At 43.3% G+C, this 20287-nt stretch overlaps 1 gene segment (V, D, J or C); it reads left to right on the top strand.

Annotated features, from left to right (window-relative positions):
• Window positions 1–3388: 3388 nt before the first annotated feature.
• LOC136626699 (T cell receptor beta variable 19-like) lies at window positions 3389–4299 on the top strand. The segment is given in 2 exon segments: window positions 3389–3485; window positions 3953–4299. Coding segments are annotated over 2 exon segments (444 nt in total).
• Window positions 4300–20287: the final 15988 nt, after the last annotated feature.

The raw sequence follows: 20287 nt of genomic DNA, 5'->3' as shown, positions 1-20287 counted from the left end.
CCCGCCGGCACCGTAAAAACGTGTGAATGGGCGCTCAAATCTAACCCATTCAGTAAGCACAGCTCCGGCGCATATACGCTGAGGCCGCAATGCCGTTGGACCTCCCATCCCTCCCCCTCGCTGGCTCACCTTCTCTCTCCGCCAGTCCGGCTATTTGCAATGGAAGGGGGCAAGGTGGGGCTAAGCACCCGCCCCTTTTCCACAGCGAGCAATGGGAGGGCGCAGGATGGGTGCAGATCTAAGCTCCACCCCTCCCCCTCACATTGCAAACAGCTAGAGGGGAGGAGAGAGGAGGAAAGAAGAGGAAGGGAGTTTTGCAGTCACGCTGCTAAACTCCCTCCCCCCTCTCCTCTCCGGCCCCTGTCATTGTCTCCCATAGAAGCCTATGCAGCGGCCGATGTATTCCGGCCCAAAAGATAGTTCCAGGACTATTTTTCTGGGCCGGCGTGAAAGTGCCCGACGCTATATTGGCCTGGCCGGGCACTTTCACGCCGTAGGAATACTGCCATGTGATCTGATGCATTGGAATCCAAGGTATCAGATCGTAGCATATATCGGACATTAACATGGTGGCCGATATACGCTCGTGGGAAAGAGCCCTTACTTATAGTATGAGGTTGTGTTTTGAAGCCACAGACCTCCCACCTCCAGCCATGCCCACATCTTCTATGATCACTTCTGAAGGATGACAAAACGTCTATAGGGGTTGAATTTTTAAAGAGGAAATGACTACTTTGGATCATGAGGGACTTTTGAAAAGTTCAACAACTTGCAAAGTGCAAAGACAAGAAGAACCTCTGATAGAGTTCAGTCAGAGATGTGATACTTCTGCTGCCATCACCCAAAGAAGACATATTGGGAAGACTCAACAATGAGACAAATCCTCCTTCTCCTCCTCTTGAACTTTCTTACATGTAAGAACTTTTACTTAACATTTTCCTGAAGAAGACAGAAAACATCTACAGAGGACGGACAAGAATGATACTTTAGAGGTTAAGGCAGTTGAGATACATTGTAACACAGCTGGAAGACTTACTCTTATGGTATGTCTTGATCTCTTTCATGGGTATCTTCTTTGTTTCTCCTCACAGGTCTAGGACAGCAGGTGACGGTGACCCAAGATGAAAAGCTCCTGGTACTGAAAGTGGGAGAATCCATAAATCTCAACTGTGAACACAGTGATAAAACTGGAACCTTCACAATGTTCTGGTACCAACAAAAATCAGGGAAGGGTCTGGAGCTCATGGCCATGTCTACTGCCGTGAAAGACAGTAACATGGAAAATAAGTTCAATGAATTGAAGTGGAGTCTGGAGCGCTCTGAGGTTAAAGCATCTGTCCTCAAGCGTGATAAAGCAACCTCTGGGGACTCGGCCGTGTATTTCTGTGCCTCAAGGGATCACAGCCACAAAAAGTTGAGTCGCAGCCAACATAAAACCCTCACTATACTGTATTTATGGCAAAGGAAAGAGCGGGGAGTGGAGACCTCTAGGGGGCGCTGTGTTTACGTAATTAAGTGGAGAAACTTGTCTCTAATATGTTTCCTACACTCAGCCCTTTAGGTTCCTACGTTCTACTGTAATGATATCACATCAATGTAACTTCTTTATAGGGCTTTTATAATTTAAAGAGGTTGTGGCAAGAACAACTTTTAGCACTAGAGATGAGTGAGCGTACAAGTATCGTCCTTACCGAGTACCTGCCTGCTCGCCCGCAAAGATTTGGGTGCTGGCGGGGGAGAGCGGGGGGGGGGGGGGGGGGTAATGGAAGGAAGATCTCTCTCTCTTCCCCCCGCTCCCTCCTGCTCACTCCCGCAACAAAGCGCTCACCCACACCGGCATCTTTGCGGGCGAGCAGGCAAGTACTCGCTAAGGACAATACTCGCTCAAGTATCTGTCCTTACCGAGTACGCTCGCTCATCTCTATTCAGCACCTATTCATAGGTGATAAAATATTCTTAAAAGTACATAATTGGGTCATGTTGCTCAAACTCCTGATTGTGAGCTAATAACGGCAAGGAAAGCTGTGGATGACTAAAGAAGTGAGCAACCATGGAAAACATAGCAAAGCAAGAGTGGTTTTGTATGAATTCTCTTCTTTGACCAATAGGGGGAATTCGTAGTTGGGGATCACCTTTACATAATGTCCATATGTCCCAGTAGGGTTCATAGACGGAGCGGTCTAGTTGGGAAAAGCCCTTCAGCTAAGTGTCTAATAATTTATCATGTCAATGACAAAGTCAGCTCTGCTAAATAAGATCATATTGTGATTGACGCTCTTAATGACCGGCCATATGGGTTTTTACGGCAGTCACTAAAGGGACCTAGGCTAGCCCGCTGAATTTGATGGCAGCCTAATCTAAGGTCGGCACTGGTATCCTGTTCCGGGAAGAGCTGGGTCCCGGCTGTTGGGTGACAGGAGCGCAGAAACCTCAGTTTCCAACTGTTTAACCCCTTACATGCCACAATCAATAGCGATCACGACATGTAAGTGGGTGACAGGGGGAGGTAGTTCCTCCTGTCATCCATCATCTCCCCCCTTCCCTTTATAATACAATCACAGGGTGCTGATGGAATCCCACAGCAGCCAGAGACCTCAATAAAGCCTCCAGATCTGCAAAGCATGCTATCCTACCAGACCCTTACCCCAGCACAGTCTGATTGCTCATTGGTGAAAAGTACACTACACTGCAATACACAAGTAGTGTAGTGTACCAGCGATCAAATGTTCTAGTCCCTTTGATGTACAAACAATATGTTGAATAAAGTTTATAAAAAAAAAACGTTTTGTGCTATGAGCCCCATTTAGCATTAAAAAAATTTATTCGAAAATGGCGATAGTGGCTCGAGTAACTTGCCTTAAAGAGTTCGCTCGCTCATCTCTAACAGTAACACATAAAAAAACTATACAAATTTGGTGTTGCTGTAATCGTACTAGCCTGCAGAATAAAAGTAACATTTCATTTATACCGTACGGCAAACCGCGTAAAAGAAAACCTTAAAAGGGTTGGGAATGTCGGAATTTCTTTTTTTCCCCCCTCCCTCCAAAAAAAGGAAAAAAAGCTAAACAAAACATGATATGTACCCCAAAGTGGTGTCATCAGAAGTAACAACTCGTCCCGCAAAAAACAAGGCCTCGTATGTCGACTACAAACTTAAATGTTATGGCTCTTGGAACATAAAGATGTAAAAACGAAAAAAAATTGCCTGATCATTAAGGTGCAAAATAAACCGGTGTACGGAGATTTGGGTTTGTGAACCGAGGTCATACATCAACGCACGTTGAAAGATGAAGGTGAGAAATAGAGAAGATGCTTCCTGTGGAAGGTGGGAGCAGGAAACCAGGAGCCAACACATGATCAAGTGGAGCAGAACAAGCGAGAGAGACACATGGGGCAGGAAACACATGCAAGTACACAGACCTCCGAACACATGGATGCAATGAAGACAAAGCTGGAGTTCCTTTTGGTCGGAAACCTTTTCCTCTGTAAGCAACACAATTGGTGGTCAGTGGTCTACAGCCAGAGCCTCCCCAGGAGATGCGAGACTCTAAACAAAGGGAATCATAGCTTCACTACAATGATTGGGCCAGCCGGTTGACCACCACCTCAGTGATCCCGATGTCCTGGGTATTTATATGTCACTGAACGTCCCTATAATGGACAGTAGCGGTCTAATCTTTGACTTATAGGTCATGCAGTGGATTCGGTCTACTGGGATCTTATATGATCTGGAAGCCCTTGGCTTATTGAAGGATAGTGAAGGTCTAATAGTATTAGCACGTTTTGTGTTGTGTTGCATTAACATTTTGTGCTAGGCATGCTATAGAGAAGGTCACTTTACAGATCTAAAGAGGCTTCATGAAGCCTTCTGAGAAGGTTAAGGTATAAGGAACAGAAGACCAACAATGAAGTGATGACACACTGAACCTCTCTGGTTTTGGTTACTTCACAGGTCTATGTCTGGGAATTGAAGTATTGCAGAAGGAGAAGTTCCTAAGTTCCCTGGTTGGAGAAAACGTGACCATGTCCTGCAGTCACAATGATCAGAACTACGTAACTATGCTTTGGTACCAACAGAAGAAGGGAAGAGGGATGAAGCTCATCGCTTACTCCAGTGGGAAAGATGATTCTAATATCGAAGATAATGCAAAGAAATTGGTTTTGCAACGACCAGATATTTTGAAATCCAGCTTGACAATAACCAAAGCTGCAGTTCAGGACTCGGCTGTGTACTTCTGTGCATCTAGTGCACAGTTACACACAACAGGTGGAGAGTCGGACAAAAACCAAGATTTCTGAGAGAGCGTCCAATTTTCACCCACAGGGGGAGCTCTCTCCTTCTACTGATGACAATTTCTGAAATATTCTATTTTGAGGAGCGCTAAAGCCTTTTCTGCAAAGCAAATCCTGCGGTCTTTAGAAAACTGCTGTTGGTTGTTTCTTCGATTTTTCATGAAACAATGATTAACCCATTAAGGACCAAGCACTGTAAATTTACTGCGCTTGGTCCTGGGCTTTAAACCTAGACGATAGTAAAAAAAAATAGCGGGGGTTTAAAGCCCGTGCTTCTGTAATAAATCAGAAGCATGTCGGGTTGTCACAGCTGATAACCCGAAAGAAAAGGTAGGAGCGGTTTTCAACCCTTTCTGCCTCCTCCTTTCTTTAGTACACAGCTCTCAATGAGCGCTATGTACTAAAAAGTGAAAGTGGAAGTGTAACTTCCACTACAAGAGTCAGCAGTCACTTGACAGCTGGGATCCCCTGCTACAGCAGAGCTGCAGGGTTGTAGCAGACCCTGATCATCTCTGCCAGTGACTAATGTCCCTACATGGAATGTTTTCCTTGTAACTGGGGCTCCTATGGATGCCCCAGCTACAGTGGGAAAGTGTCAAATTAAAAAAAAAAAGCCAAAAACATGTGATCGTCCCTCAGGGGTCTTATATGACGTCTTGGGGGACATAGATGGTAAAAAACAATTACATAAATAAGTAAAAAAAAAAATACAGAATAAAATAAAAATACATACATAAAAAAGAAAATAACCCAAAGCTGACGCCCACCAAATCATCCCGAAGATTAAAGATAGTAGCAGCATCAGATGGTGAATTTAAAATAAAATCAGCTTTTATTCTTCCATAGTATAAAATACAGGCAACGTTTCAACTGCAGAAAGTCTTTCTCAAGCCAACCAAATCGTCGCCGTATGCGCCCTGTAATCCCAAACCATACATATTATATATCAAAACGCTGAAACAAAATGAGGAACCCGTATTTTAGTGTAAATATACTAATTAACAAAAATAACTATAAATGTTTAAAAAAATTAATTTTTTTAGCTTTTTACCCCCAATAAAACTAAAAAACTGTAAAAAAAAGTCAGTGAAAAAGATATTAAAACAATAGCCCTATTTGTCACAGAAAAAAATGCAGCAAAAATAATTTTGGTAGCTGAAGGAAAAAAAATAGGACAGTTAAACGGCCACATGGGTTAAAATCCCTTTACTTCAAGGGAGAGATTTCTTTGTATAGAATGTTTTTTGTAAAGATTTTTTCAGAATCGAGAAGTAATTTGTCCCGCTCTGGGCTAGGGACAATCTTACATTTAACATCCTTTGAGGAAACTTATAGTTTTCTAAGGGAGACATACTTTTAGGGGACACATGCTTTTGGCGGCATTACTTTTTTGGGGGGGCATATATTTATTAGTGGCACATACTTTTTGGGTCACCCATCTTTTTGGAGGGGCACATACATTTAAAGTGGTTGTATTTTTCAGGTTTTCAGGGCAGCACATATTTTGGGGGGCATTTCCATTTTTGGCAGCACACACTTTTTATGGAGCTCATATTTTTGGGGGGTCATATGTATTTTTCATCAGGGGCACATACTTTTGAGGGGACACAGATACTTTTTGGGTACACAATTTTTGGAAGCTCAGTTTTTTTGGGGGATTTCTACTTCTTTTCCAGGGGCACATTCCTTTCTTGAGGATCGCATATATTTTTATGAGGGCAAATACTTTTCAGGAAAAGAGAAACAGACTTTTTTGGGGGGTGGCATACTTTTCTTAATGGGGGTCCATACTGTTTAGAGGTGGCATATACCTCGCAGGCTTACATATACTCTTCAGGAAGCACCTATTTTTGGGGTGCACTAACGTTTTGGGGGCACATAATATTACAATATATTGGATTACATGAAAAGTAACATGTTATTATATAACTATTGCTACAATATATACATATTTGGTGTCATCAGAATCGTAACGTTCTACAGATTAACATTAATACTTTATTTTGTACCGCACAATAAAGAGAAAAAACAAACACGCATAAAAAGCAGCCGACAAATTGTAGTTTTTTCCATTCCTCCTCTCCCCCCCCCCCCAAAATAATAAAAGTTAATGCAATGTAGCCTAAAATACTGCGATCACAAACTACAACGGAGTTTTTCTATTTTTCAGAATCGATACTTTGCACCACATCTACTATGTAATTTTAAATACTTTTGGACAGTTTTTTCAACTTGCCTGCAAAAAAAGGGCGTGGCCTAAATTGCGCCAAAAATCGCATCACACAGTGCTAAAATTTCGGAACAATTTTTTGTGTAAACTAATCTAACTCATAGGTGGACTAGACAGCCTTACAGTTCAACAGATTCATCATCCAGTAAACCCCCTTGATTTGTACTGATCTATTTAAATGAGTACATTTTTTAAAGCGACATCTCGTGAAAGAAAGTCGCAGCCTGTCCAATTATTGTCCATTATTACAGACCAAAATTACCCATTAATGTCTATCGCATTGTGAAAAACGCAATAATTACACAGTTGCATGTACAGTCACTGCAGTTTTACACATGAGGGCAGGAATAAGTGGTTACAAAAATAGTGAAAGTAAATGGAACTTTTTTTTTTTTTTTTGCATGTGTGAAGAAAAACGCAGTGAATACGCACGCAAAAAGAACCATATGCAAAATATACATGTCGTAAAGACACTATGCAAGTCACGGACTGAAATATGCATATGCCAGTGTGAACGAGCCCTAGACAGTATTAGTTAATAAGTCCCAGTATTAGTTAATAAGCATCCACATGTGATGTCACTTGCTTGTCTGTGTCTGACTTTATGGCCCAATGCACATGGGTGTTCACCTCCGGATCCCACAGCAAATACTGCCCATAGGCATGCTTTGCAAAACGCTTTTCATTGCCCACAAGCAGAAATCAACTGCCATTTTCCGCTTGCGGGGGGGAAATCGCAGCAGGCTCTATTCTAGTGCGATCCTCGCACGGACGACTACCATTGCAGTCAATGGAAGCCGTCTGTCCCGCAGCCCTTCTGCAGTGAGCACTGCAGAAGTGTCATGGGATTCGCGTCAGCACACTAAGACACCGGACAGGTACCCGGGGGTCACCGCCGGTGAACAGGGTTGGATTCCACTTTGAGATCTCGCAGCCGGAATCTGACCGTTCATTGCTTTGGCCTATGGGTGGAACTTCTTTACAGGAAATGACATAAAAGGAACATCAATGAGAAGCGAAACCTAAAAACCAAGAAGGATGGAGATGAGGTATCTGCATTTACTGTGGATACATCAGAAGAGACTAAATGATGGGACTGAGGATCCTGATCTTCACCTTGAACTTTCTTACATGTAAGAACTTGTACTAAGAAACTTTTGAAGGAGGCAGTAAAGTCTAAAGACAAGACAAGTGATCTCATCCATTGTGCTTGAAGGCAGTTGAGATACTTGTAAAACCCCTGTTGTGTCCCGACCTCCTTTATAGGGACTTTCTTTGCTTCCATTGACAGGTCTTTGCCAGAAGGTGACGGTCACTCAAGACAAAACATTTGTAGTCGTCCGTGAAGGGGACGCCATTAGTCTTCCTTGTGAATACAAAGGTGCATCAGGGACGTATACGATGTCCTGGTATCAACAGAAGTCAGGGAAGGCGCTCCAGCTCATGGCTTGGTCTACGGAAGCAAAAGATTTCACAGCAGAGGATACTTTTAAAGCCTCGTGGACAATGAAGCGCCCTGAAGATACAAAGTCCTTTCTTGAGTGTAATAAACCCTCTTCTAATGACTCGGCCGTGTATTTCTGTGCAGCGAGTTACCACAGCCATAAAAGGTTGAGCTGCGGCCAACATAAAACCTGCATCAGATAGCAGCTTATTGGGGAAGTTAAGAGAAAGGAACCCCTAGAGGGCGCCACGCTTTTATTTATTTTTTTTGCAGAGGAAGCACCTGCTAACCAATGTATAGTAGTAACCATTCTGAGAACCCGTGGCTTGGGTGTTGTGTATCAGATGATCCTACTAATATGTGACAAGCATTTAAAGGAGTTGTAACAAAATTGCAAGTAGTCCCTATTGACAAGATATCCACCAGATAGGGGATAACTTGCAGATCAGCGGGGGTCTCACTGCTAAGAACCCTACTGATCTGGAGAACTGGGATCCGACCTCCTCACTGTGGGGCTACTCTACCCCTCGAAGGGATTAGGAGACTAAATGGAGTGCTGATCACGCAAGCACACTAGGACTCCAATCACTTTCAATGGGACCGTGGATATAGTCAAGCGGCACCCGCTCAGTTATTTCCGTCAGCCCCTTTGAAATGAATGGAGCGCTGATCATGCATGCTCAGCCAGCACTCCATTCACATTGATGTAACCACAATGGGAGAAGCAACTCTTTATAACAGGCAGAGCAGGATACGGACCTCAGTTCTTGAGATTGGCGGGGGTCTCAGCAGGTAGACCCTCACATAATAGCAAGTTATCAACCATACACTGAATAGATGGTAGGCTTACTGTTAGAATCCCCTCCTACCACCAAAACAAGGGTCCTGTGTTCTCCTGTGTACCTGGTAGCGAGAAGTGGGCAAGCTTAGCTATGGCTCCATTCATTTCAGTGGAACTGCTGGAGATAGCCAAGCAATTCAACGGAACTATTCCAAATGTCCCATTGAAATGAATGAAGGGGTGACCAAGCATGCCCATTAGCAGCCCATGTATTGCCAGTCACACGGGGGGACAAGAGACCCACATTCTTGGGGGCATTTGGAGTCCAAGCAGTCAAACCCCCACGGATCAGGGAGTTATCTCTTATATTTTGGAGAGGGTGTAACTTGATATCACTGGAATACAGTGATCCCCGGTTATATCGCGGTTCAATGATTGCAGCTTCAGTGCATCGCGTATTTTAGATAGACCATAAATAATTCTGTTTTCACAGAGTTTTTCACTATATCATGGAATTTTGTGGTACATACAGGAAATACAGGACGCCACTAGTCCCATTGAAGTGAATGGTAAGGTGACGCACATGCATGACTACCAATTTCAAAATTTCGGGATAAATAGAGGACCTCCACCCCATATTCTGTGGACAGGGGATAACTTGCCCTGGATGGGAATACCCCTTTAATACATCAGTCCATCCCTTTAAGCCAAGGGGCATTGATTCATTGATGTTTGATCTTCAAAAAAGCAAGAGAGCAGATAAAGAGGAGGCAGTCGGTAAGTAAACTTCACAAGGTTTGTTTTGAAAGCCAAGGATACAATATTTCTTATAGCATGTTTAGGTGATTATCGTTAGTTACCTTCTTGACTGAGATCCAACGTGGGTGGAATTTCTCAACAGGAAGTGAGAGGAACAGAGTGAATAAATGAGAAGAACCGTCCAAGTCAGCCGTGGTCGAGCTTCCTATATTTATGTAGATCAGAGTCAGACGATGCAATGAGGCAACTCTTCTTGATTTTCATCTTGAACGTTCTTCCATGTAAGAACTTGCAGTAAGAATCAGCGTCAGAGATCTTCCATCTGACCTTTCATGTGGAGGCTGAAAGACATTAAGGGAGCTCATAACACACTAGGGAGCCTCAGTCTTGTATCACGTTAACCACCCTCATGGGTTTCTCTTTTGCTTCTCCGCACAGGTCTGGGACAGGAGGTGACCGTCACTCAAGACAAAAAGTTGCTTGTAATCTCTGTGGGGAATCCCATACAACTTCATTGTGAATGGAGAGGAACATCATCGACCTATAATGTTTTCTGGTATCAGCACAAAGCTGGGAAGCGGCTGGAGCTGATGGCGTACTCTTATTCTGAGGATGACCGAACAGTGGAAACGAAGTTTATTGACTCCTGGAACATCACAAGATCTGCAGCTACAAAGTCCTCTATCAACTGCAAAAAACCGACCTCAGAGGAGTCGGCCGTGTATTTCTGTGGAGTGAGTACTCACAGCCACAAAAAGCTGAGCTGACACCAACATAAAACCAGCATCGCACATTAGAGAGAGGACCTCTAGGGGGCGCTGTCAGTTCACAGTTACACATACACAGAGTTTAACTATTACAGCTCGTTCACTTAAGCATTTTTGTGCCACATATTACACGCGCAATCTTTGTATGTGTAATGTACAGTGAATAGAACCAGCTGATTTCAATGGGTTCGTTCACATGAGCATATTTTTTCAAATAATGAGCATTCGCATGAAAAAATATGTAGCATGTCTTATTTTAGTGCATATCACACAGCAATAAGTCATTGAAGTGAATAGGCCGGTGCAAATATGCATATTTGCACAGAAAATACACGTGTCCTTTTGTGCACTTTTTTGCACGTGCAAATACACACTGTATTTGCAATCACAAAAACTTGCAGCAGCGGGCAAAATACTCACTGTACCTTCAAGAAACTTTCTAGTTTCTGGTTCATAGTTGATATCTAGTACGGAAATGACATACTACATTAACCCAGCAACTATTTTCTTTTCTTTTGTAAGAGGGATATAATATGGGAAGATGAAACCTGTGGATCTCACAAGGGCAATAAGTTCTTGAGAACAATTAAAGATAACTACCTTACCCAACTTGTGCAGGAGGCAGCTAGAGGGAGGGCCACTCTGAACCTATTATTAACCAACAGACCGGACAGAATCACGGGGGTGCAGGTGCAGGGACACTTGGGAAATAGTGACCACAATATAATTAATTTCCAGCTGTCATTCAATAGGCAGCTTTATCAGGGAGTGAAACTAAACTTTAGTAAAGCATACTTTGATCAGCTCAGAACTACTATTGGCAACAATAATTGGGAAAATGCCCTCAAAAATAGCAGTACAAGCGACAGATGGTTTGAGAAGTTTAAAAACATCCTAAATACCTCATGTGAGCAGTTCCTACCCTTCAAAAATAAAAGAACTACAAGTCAAAAGAAACCAATGTGGCTCAACAAAACTGTAAGGGGGGCAATAAGTGAAAAAAAGAAAGCGTTTAAATTATTAAAACAAGGAGGCAGTGAAGAAGGGTTTATGCAAGAAAATGATAAAAACTGCCAAGGATGAGGCAGAAAGACTGATCGCCAAAGAGAGCAAAACTAATCCTAAACTATTTTTCAATTATATAATGATAAAAGGTTTTGCACTGAAGGCACTGGCTCTTTAACAAATAAGACAGGAGAAACCATGGAAAATGATGGTGAGGAAGGCAAATCTATTAAATAGTTTTTTCTCAAATATATTAATGAGAGAAAAAGAAATATCACACAAGATGCAAAGGGATGAAATGACCCCCTACCCCCAAATATCACCTGCCCAACTTAAGAGGAAGTGCAGAGCCAGTTATAAAAGATTAAAATTGACAAATCGCTGGCTCCAGATAGAATACACCCAAGTTCTAAGGGAACTAAGTGACTTGATAGACAGGCCGCTATTTCTTATATCTAGAGACTCTATTGAGACTGAGGTTGTGCCACTGAATTGATGCATTGCCAATGTGGTTCCAATGTACAAAAAGGGGTCAAGAATGGAGCCTGGTAACTACAGGCCAGTAAGTCTCACTTCAATAATTGGAAAAATATTTAAGGGGTTTCTGAGAGATGCCATCCTAGAATAACTCAAGGAAAACAACTCCTCATCAGCATGGGTTCGAGAGGGGTCAATCATGTCAGACTAATTTGATCAGCTTCTACGATAAAGTAAGTTCTAAGCTGGACCTGGGAGAGTCTATTGATCTCGTATATCTGTTTTTTTTCTAAAGCATTTGACACTGTGCCACATAATAGGCTGATATATAAAATGAGACAGCTCGGTCTGCGTGAAAACTTGTGTATCTGGGTAAACAATTGGCTCAAAGATAGAAAGCAAAGCGTGATAATAAATGGTTCGTACTCTGATTGGGCCACCATTGCTAGTGGGGGGCCACAGGGGGCAGTATTAGGCCTCATTCTGTTCAATATATTTATCAGTGACCTGATAGAGGGACTGCACAGTAAAATATCAATATTTGCAGATGATACAAAATTATACGAGATAATTAATACAACGGAGGCCAATGTGCGGCTACAAACGGACCTAGATAAGCCGGGGGCTTGTGTAGAAAAATGGCAAATGAAGTACTGCATTGATAAATGTAAGGTTCTGCACATGGGTAAGAGAAACGGATGTCACCAATATACACTAAATGGGGTACTGCTAGGGAAAAGTGAGATGGAAAGAGAACTGGGGGTACTAGTGGATTGTAGATTTAACTGGAGCAATCAATGCCAGTCAGCTGCTGCAAAAGCTAATAAAGTTTTAGGGTGCATTAAAAGAGGTACAGGGGGTGAGGGACGAGAACATGATTCTTCCACTATACAAGGCACTTGTCAGGCCCTACATGGAATACTGCGTACAGTTCTGGTCACCGGTGCTCAGGAAAGATGTTACAGTGCTGGAGGGGGTTCAAAGAAGGGCAACTAAACTAATACATGGAATGAAGGGACTGGAATACCCAGAGAGGCATCAAAATTGGGATTATTCACCATAGAGAAAAGACGGCTAAGGGGCGACCAAATAACTATGTATAAATACATGAGGGGACAATACAAGGATCTCTCCCATAATCTGTTTATACCCAGGACTGTGACGGTAACAAGAGGGAATCCTCTACGTCTAGAGGAAAGCAGGTTTCATCGCCAGTACAGAAGGGGGTTCTTTACTATAAGAGCAGTGTGTATAGCTGCATGTATCAAATCATAAAAATCATAGAATGGTAGAGTTGGAAGGGACCTCCAGGGTCATCGAGTCCCACCCCCTGCTCAGTGCAGGATTCACTGAATCATCCCAGACAGATATTTGTCCAGCCTTTGTTTGAAGACTTCTATTGAAGGAGAACTCACCATTTCCCATGGTAACCTGTTCCACTCATTGATCACCCTCACTGTCAGAATGTTTATTCTAATATCTAAAAAATAAAGCAGAGCTGAGTGTGTTTACCTGCGTGTAGCAGAGCTGAGTGTGTATAGCTGTGTGTAGCAGAGCTGAGTGTGTATACCTTTGTGTAGCAGTCCTGAGTGTGTATACCTGCCTGTAACAAAGCTGAGTATATGTAGCTGCATGTAGCAGAACTGAGTGTGGATAGTAGTATGTAGGAGAGTAGAGTGTGTGTAGCTGCATGTTACAGAGCTGAGTGTGTAGCTGCATGTTACAGAGCTGAGTGTGTAGCTGCGTGTAGCAGTGCTGAGTGTGTGTAGCAGAGCTGAGTGTGTGTAGCAGAGCTGAATGTGTGTAGCAGAGCTGAGTCCTTCCCTCCCCCTTCCTCTCTCTTCACTGTTTGCAGTGCCTCACTGCTTGCCGTTTCTCTTAGTGAGCATTAAGCCTCACTGCTTGCTGTGTTGCCGTGTTTCTCCCCTCACATTCAGCCTCACTGTTTGCCTTTCTATGGCTTCCTATGAACATTGCTTAGCAATGCAACGCTTCATTCTCTTAAGCGGCGCTGACACAGCAGCGCCACCATAGACATAACTTTGTAACTTTAAACTTGCCTGACTGCTCACTGAATCTATTAAACTCAAGTTTAATGATTTTATGGTGGTGGTGAGCATGTACCTCAGCTAATGACACCAAAATCATCCACCAAAGTTAAAGCAAAGGGGTTAAAGTGTGGTGCAAGAAACAGAATGTAGGCTTGATAATATAAGATAATCGTTCCACGTAATCCTACAGAAAAAATATTGAGAAAGAGTTGCTGATCCTGTTGTAGTGTACTAGATTTGTACACGCCATAAAAGCAGTGTGGTTACTTCCTAAGATATGTGTTTGGCACGCATTCTATGCTTAAGACCTATGTTCTACCTATGGGTCAGGTAGCCAGGAGATAGGCATCCTGTAATTGGTTGAGAGTAGTTGGTATAAGAAGGAGAGGGGAGTGGCAGAGTAATAGTTGGAGTTGGGCCTATAGTCCAGAAGAGGCAAGAGCAAAAAAGGGGAGACGGTGGGAAGGAGGAAAGTGTGAGTACAAACCAAAGTAATGTGTTTAAGCAGGATTAGGAGAAGAGTGTTAGAGCAGAAGACTGGAACAGATTCAGAAAACTGTAATTGCAGAGAAGAAGAGATTTATGCCTAAAGAAACAGAAGAGAAACATAATAGAAAGAAAGAGAACCAGGAGGGCAAAGCATAGAGGATAGAAAAAGATTCCTGTTCTTTTCACTTAGTAGAGTGCCCTAATATACAGATGAGTGTATGCATGAGTCTCTGTACTTAAAGGGGTTTTGTCATAAAAAAAAAATTCTAAACTCACCTATTACTTCTTCTACACATCTTTTCATGACTGAACTTCTCCAGTGTCCCGGGTCACCTCACTGCACAATAAACATCTTGTTGTGAAGCTGGCATTCCTCACCTTCCTTCCTGCTGGGTCAGTGAAGGTCACATCCCTCTGCTGTAGTGTTCACTGCCTAGGAAGGAATTGTAATCTATTTCAGAGTCAGCTTGCATGAGCAATCTCTGAAGATCAGCAATCCCCCTGCTGGCCTGTGAGCTGTGACATAATGTACATTGAGTGGCAGGCAGAAGACTGCCAACCAATGTACGTAACCTCACAGGAAGGAGAAAAATACGGCAGCTGGGGGTGAGGTGACCTCCCCAGACTGCAGGAGACAGGAGAAGATAGGGGAGGTGAAGATCAGGTAAGTAGACTGATGGAGGAGGAATAGGTAAGTATAGAATTTTTTTTTTTAATGACAGAACCCTTTTAATGCCTGCATATGAATAGAAATGTGTATCTATCTCAAGCAAAGAAGTAATGCAAAATGTATGGACTTACTGAAAACTCTTCTCCTGAATAAATTGTTTCACTGATTTAAAGTTTAAATCCTGCCTCCTGGAGTCCCTTCTCACCACCATCTGTACTGAGGTACCGCACTAAACTCCAGGGAAAAGGACAATTTCCCTTAAATTTTTTCCCATTTTTATTATTATTTTCTTGGCCTGTATATAGACTGGTATCACAAACTTGAAAAAACCTTAATACCATCCTGTCCTACTCAACCTCTGGGTAGTCCAAAGTGCCACATATATATTACTGTCGGTAGTGCCGTCTGTGTGGGGAGCAGTGGAGTCACCGCCACTGTTCAGACTGTTATCTATTCCCCTGCGGTTGTGCCTGCCACACTGTCTTAGGGCTCATTCACATGACCATATCCGTAAAACGCTGTGGGAGTCCAACACGGTTTTATCAGCCTGTGTGATGCCAGCAGAGCCGGCAGAGAGCAGAGATCATGTGTGGCAGCGAATGCACTGCACATGACTGTGTATCACACGCACACGGACAGGCGCAGTTTGACTTTCTTTTTTTCTCTAAATTTTCCACTCTGTCTCATAGTGGGGTTGCGTATAAATCGCTGCCCATACGCAATGTATTACATATGGACAGCATTGCATACGCTGTCCATAGAAAAGTATAGGGGTCATGCTGTGTGGAACGCAGAGAGATAGAGCATGCTGGGATCTATTTATCGCACGTATCTACACGCAGTGTCTACACTCTCATGTGAACGGATCATTACTTTCATTGAATCCATTCACTACGTGTAATGTAGCTGTGCATCGTGGCCGTAATACGCACTGAAATCCCTGTTGTGTGAATGAGCCTAATAGTTAACACTGTAAAGTAATAGATGTGGCAAAATTTAACCCAACTCTGATAGTTTACTGCAACATGGTATCAAAAATGTTCTGTGCTTCAAGCTTATTTAGAGCTCGTTCAGATGAGCGTGGTTTACACGCTGCTAAGCAACATGCAAACCACGCTGCTGACATACCGGAAATTCTGTGCATGAACGGGCTGCCCCTAGCTTTGCAGAGCAGCCCATTCACACGTTCATGTTGCGGGCAGCCTGCTTCCATGGCTCCCATAGGACCCTATGGTAAGCACCCTGGACAGCGCACACCACTAAGCTGACAGGTGAGTCATCAGTCGCTGTCTGTTTTTTTTAGAAGTGCAGATTCTGTGCTTCTAAAAATTGTCTGTACGAGCGCTTCCATAGCAACCTATTGGTTGCTATGGAAGCGTGGTTTACACGCCGCTGTGCCAGCATGTAAAACCATGCTCGTCTGAACAAGCCCGTAACAAGTAAACTTTGCTACTTCTGTACACTAGACAGTACATTTGATGCTGGCAGCTGGGTGCACAGTTTACTTAGACTGCCCAGTCTAAGGGCCCTTTTACACGGGCCAATAAATCATTCAGATTATCTGAATGAGAATTCAACATGTCCTTCACAGCACTACATGCAGCTCTCGCACTGCTGCTGCCAACACACTGGTCTGGAGTCTGTCTCTGTCTCTGTGAAGCAGCTCCTGCTGCGGCTACACACACCACTCAAATCTATGGGCCAAGATGCCCACCGTGACATCACCTGGGGACGGAATTTAGTCCTCATGCACAACCCCAGCATGCAGAGCTTGTCCTAGTGACTTTTAGGATTAGTGATTCACAATCATGTGACCGCTGTCTCTGAATGTCCAATCACCCATGTATAGTCATATCAAGAAGGGATTTCACCCCTTAATTTCCCTATTACATAAACACGACCAACAACTGAATGATGAACGATAAGTCATTTGATTATCATTCATCATTCATTTTATACAGGCATATAACACATTGTCTGTTGTGTGCCAGTTGTTCGCAAACCCTTCCTGGGCATTTCAAGACTTCCTTGACAGACCAGCAATGGACTGAACGAGATATGCTGAAAAATGGAGAAAAAATGTAAACAATTATCTGCGCATGTAAACAGACATCATTTAAATCAAATAACTTGTAAACCTGTTTGTTTGCTCGTTCCAAAAATTAATTAATTGCTCCATGTTAAAGGACCCTTACTGATAGTATAAGGTTGTGTTTTAAAACCACAGACTTCCCACCTCCAGCCATGCCCACATCTTCTATGATCACGTCTGAAGGACAACAAAACATCTATAGGGGTGGAATTTCTCAGGAGGAAATGACTACGATGGGCTTCAGAAAGAAGTTCTGAAAAGTTAAGCAACTTTTTGAAAGTACAAAGATGAGAAAACCCTCCGATAGAGTTCAGACAGAGATGTGATACTTCTGCTTCCATCACCCAAGGAAGACACATTGTGAAGACTCAACAATGAGACAAATCCTCCTTCTCCTCGTCTTGAACTTTCTTACATGTGAGAACTTTTATTTAACATTTTTATGAAAAAGACAGAAAATGTCTACAGAGGACGGACAAGAATGTTATTGTAGAGCTCAAGGCAGTTGAGATACATTGTAACACAGCTGGAAGACTTACTCTTATGGTATGTCTTGATCTCTTTCATGGGTATCTTCTTTGTTTCTCCTCACAGGTCTAGGACAGCAGGTGACGGTGACCCAAGATGAAAAGCTCCTAGTACTGAAAGTGGGAGAATCCATAAATCTCAACTGTAAACACAGTGATGAAACTGGAACCTTCACAATGCTCTGGTACCAACAAATATCGGGGAAGGGTCTGGAGCTCATGGCCATGTCTACTGCCGTGAAAGACAGTAACATGGAAAAGAAGTTCAGTGACTTCAAGTGGAGTCTGGAGCGCTCTGAGGTTAAAGCATCTGTCCTCAAGCGTGATAAAGCAACCTCTGGGGACTCGGCCGTGTATTTCTGTGCCTCAAGAGAACACAGCCACAAAAAGTTGAGTTGCAGCCAACATAAAACCTGCACTATACTATACTGTAGGAAAGAGCAGGGAGCGAGGACCTCTAGGGGGCGCTGTGTTTACGTAATTAAGTGGAAACACTTGTTTCTGATATGTTTCCTAAACTCAGCCCTTTAGGTTCCTACGTTCCACTACAATGATATCACTTCAGTGTAACTTTGTTATAGGGTTTTGTAATTTAAAGGGGTTGTTGCAAGAACAACTTTTATCACCTATCCACAGGATAGATGATAAAAATCTGATTGGTGAGACCCCCACTGACCGGGAGACAATGGGTCCTGTGTCCTCCTCTTCTCTTACTGCGGGCTTCTTGCACCCACACGCAGTGACGTTGGATTGAATGGAGCGGCGCTGCACATGCGTAGTGCTACTCCATTCATTTCAATGGGCTGACAGAAAAAGCCACATGTAAGCCCTCAACTAACTCTGGCAATGCCACTGACAATGACTGGAGCAGCACTAAGCATGCACAACTACTCCTCCATTCAATCTGCTCTTCGAGCCGGGGGATGCAGTGACCCTGCAGTGGGGAGAGGGGGACTCAGAACTCCCATTCTTGGGATCAGTGGGGGTGTCAGCTGTGAAAACCCCAACTGATTAGACTTTTAGCACCAATCCACAGTACTTCTTGGCACAACCCCTTTGAAAGTATCAAGTTGTATAAGTTGTATCAAGTTTACAAGTTATCCCCTGTCCACAGAATAGGGTATAACTTGCTGATTGGTGGGAATCTCATTGCTGAGACATCGATTGTGAGATCGGGGTTCCTGCGTAATCTGTCAGTAATGGAGCTGGACCAGCTAGTGATCCCACTCCATATAAACCCAGCATACCCAAGGCATAAATGTATACTCTGGGATGTTAAGGGAGGTGTGTCCAGACTTTTGCCTCGCCCTGTATTTTTCACAGAGGAGGCGGAGAAAAAAACGGAGGGAGGAGCTGGGTGGATTTCTTTTTCTTAGTGTATTTTATGTGTAGTTTTCCTTTACCAACCAACCAGATGACTTAGTTGTGTGAACGTCGCTAATGATATAATGAGATCAATGATTATTCTGCTGACTCTGCAGTTTATAATCTGTAAGTTTATCTCTAATCCTATTGGTTACATTTAGTGTAATAATAACCACATTATACTACTAGTTACAAAAATGTTACAATATTACAATGTCTAACAAAGGAAGCATGTAAAGGATGCAACCTAGAAAGCCATAGACCTTACTTGCTTTTACCTCCGGCAGGTCGGTGCCGGGCGGTGGAGGTCACTCAAGGGCAGAAGATCTTGGTAACCCATGCCGGGAGCCCGGTGGAGCTCTCCTGTGAACACGATGACACCAGCGGCACATACTATATGTATTGGTATCAGTGGAGAGCAGGACTAGGCTTGAATCTTATAGCCATGGCGATAGGGTTAAACAGCCCAACGATGGAGAAGGACTTTGAGAAGAATTGGATTATGTCCAAACAAGAAGCCAAGAACTCATCACTGAGAAAAGACAGAGCGGAGCTTCAGGACTCGGCGGTGTATTACTGTGCATCCAGTATCACAGTAAGAAAGAACTACGGCACAACCCAACCAAAAGCTGCAGGATGTACTGCAAAAATGTGTGCACTTACTCAGACCTACCTGTAGGAGCAGCATAACCCACAAGACCAGATGCACAGTCCTTCCCCAGCATTGGAACTAAGTAGATGTCCCTAGGCCTAAGCTTTAACCCTAGGTACCATCTAAATACAACCATATTGTTAATGGGGCAGCACAAATCCAAAAGTCTGTCCCTCTATGCATCAGACTCACTCGGTGTGGTAAGTAGTGCTGCTCATGAGTTAGATGGCACCCTATGCAGAATTACTTTGGCACTCCCAATCATATATACTGCATTAACAGACAATCTGTATGTATTCTGCTTGGGCAGAAAGCAGCAAGATAGCAGCATACACACACCAGAAAAGCTCAGGAAATTAACACAGCACCAGAACATGGCTCAGTACATAAATACAGCACCAGAACCAAGCTCCTAGAAGAGATGATACAGAGACAGAAGGAGGATGATTCATGTACTTCCATATAGACACTGCTACACAGAGAAAGAAGATCATATGCCTGGGTGGGCCTAAGGAGGCAATGACACCCAACCAACATCTGCCTGGTAACCCCCTTTGCCCCACAAGCTGGTGCCCGGTGTGATTGCACAGATCGCATGTAGCTAAGGCCGGCCATGCATGTATACAGTATCCATCTCTCTTCGGGGTCATAACTAACCCAAAACCAGAAACTGAATCATGATAGG

Source organism: Eleutherodactylus coqui, chromosome 4, assembly GCF_035609145.1.
Source record: "Eleutherodactylus coqui strain aEleCoq1 chromosome 4, aEleCoq1.hap1, whole genome shotgun sequence".
Classification (NCBI taxonomy): Eukaryota; Metazoa; Chordata; class Amphibia; order Anura; family Eleutherodactylidae; genus Eleutherodactylus; species Eleutherodactylus coqui.
The sequence above is the reverse complement of the archived record's forward strand: the minus strand, read 5'-3'. Positions and strand labels throughout refer to the sequence as shown.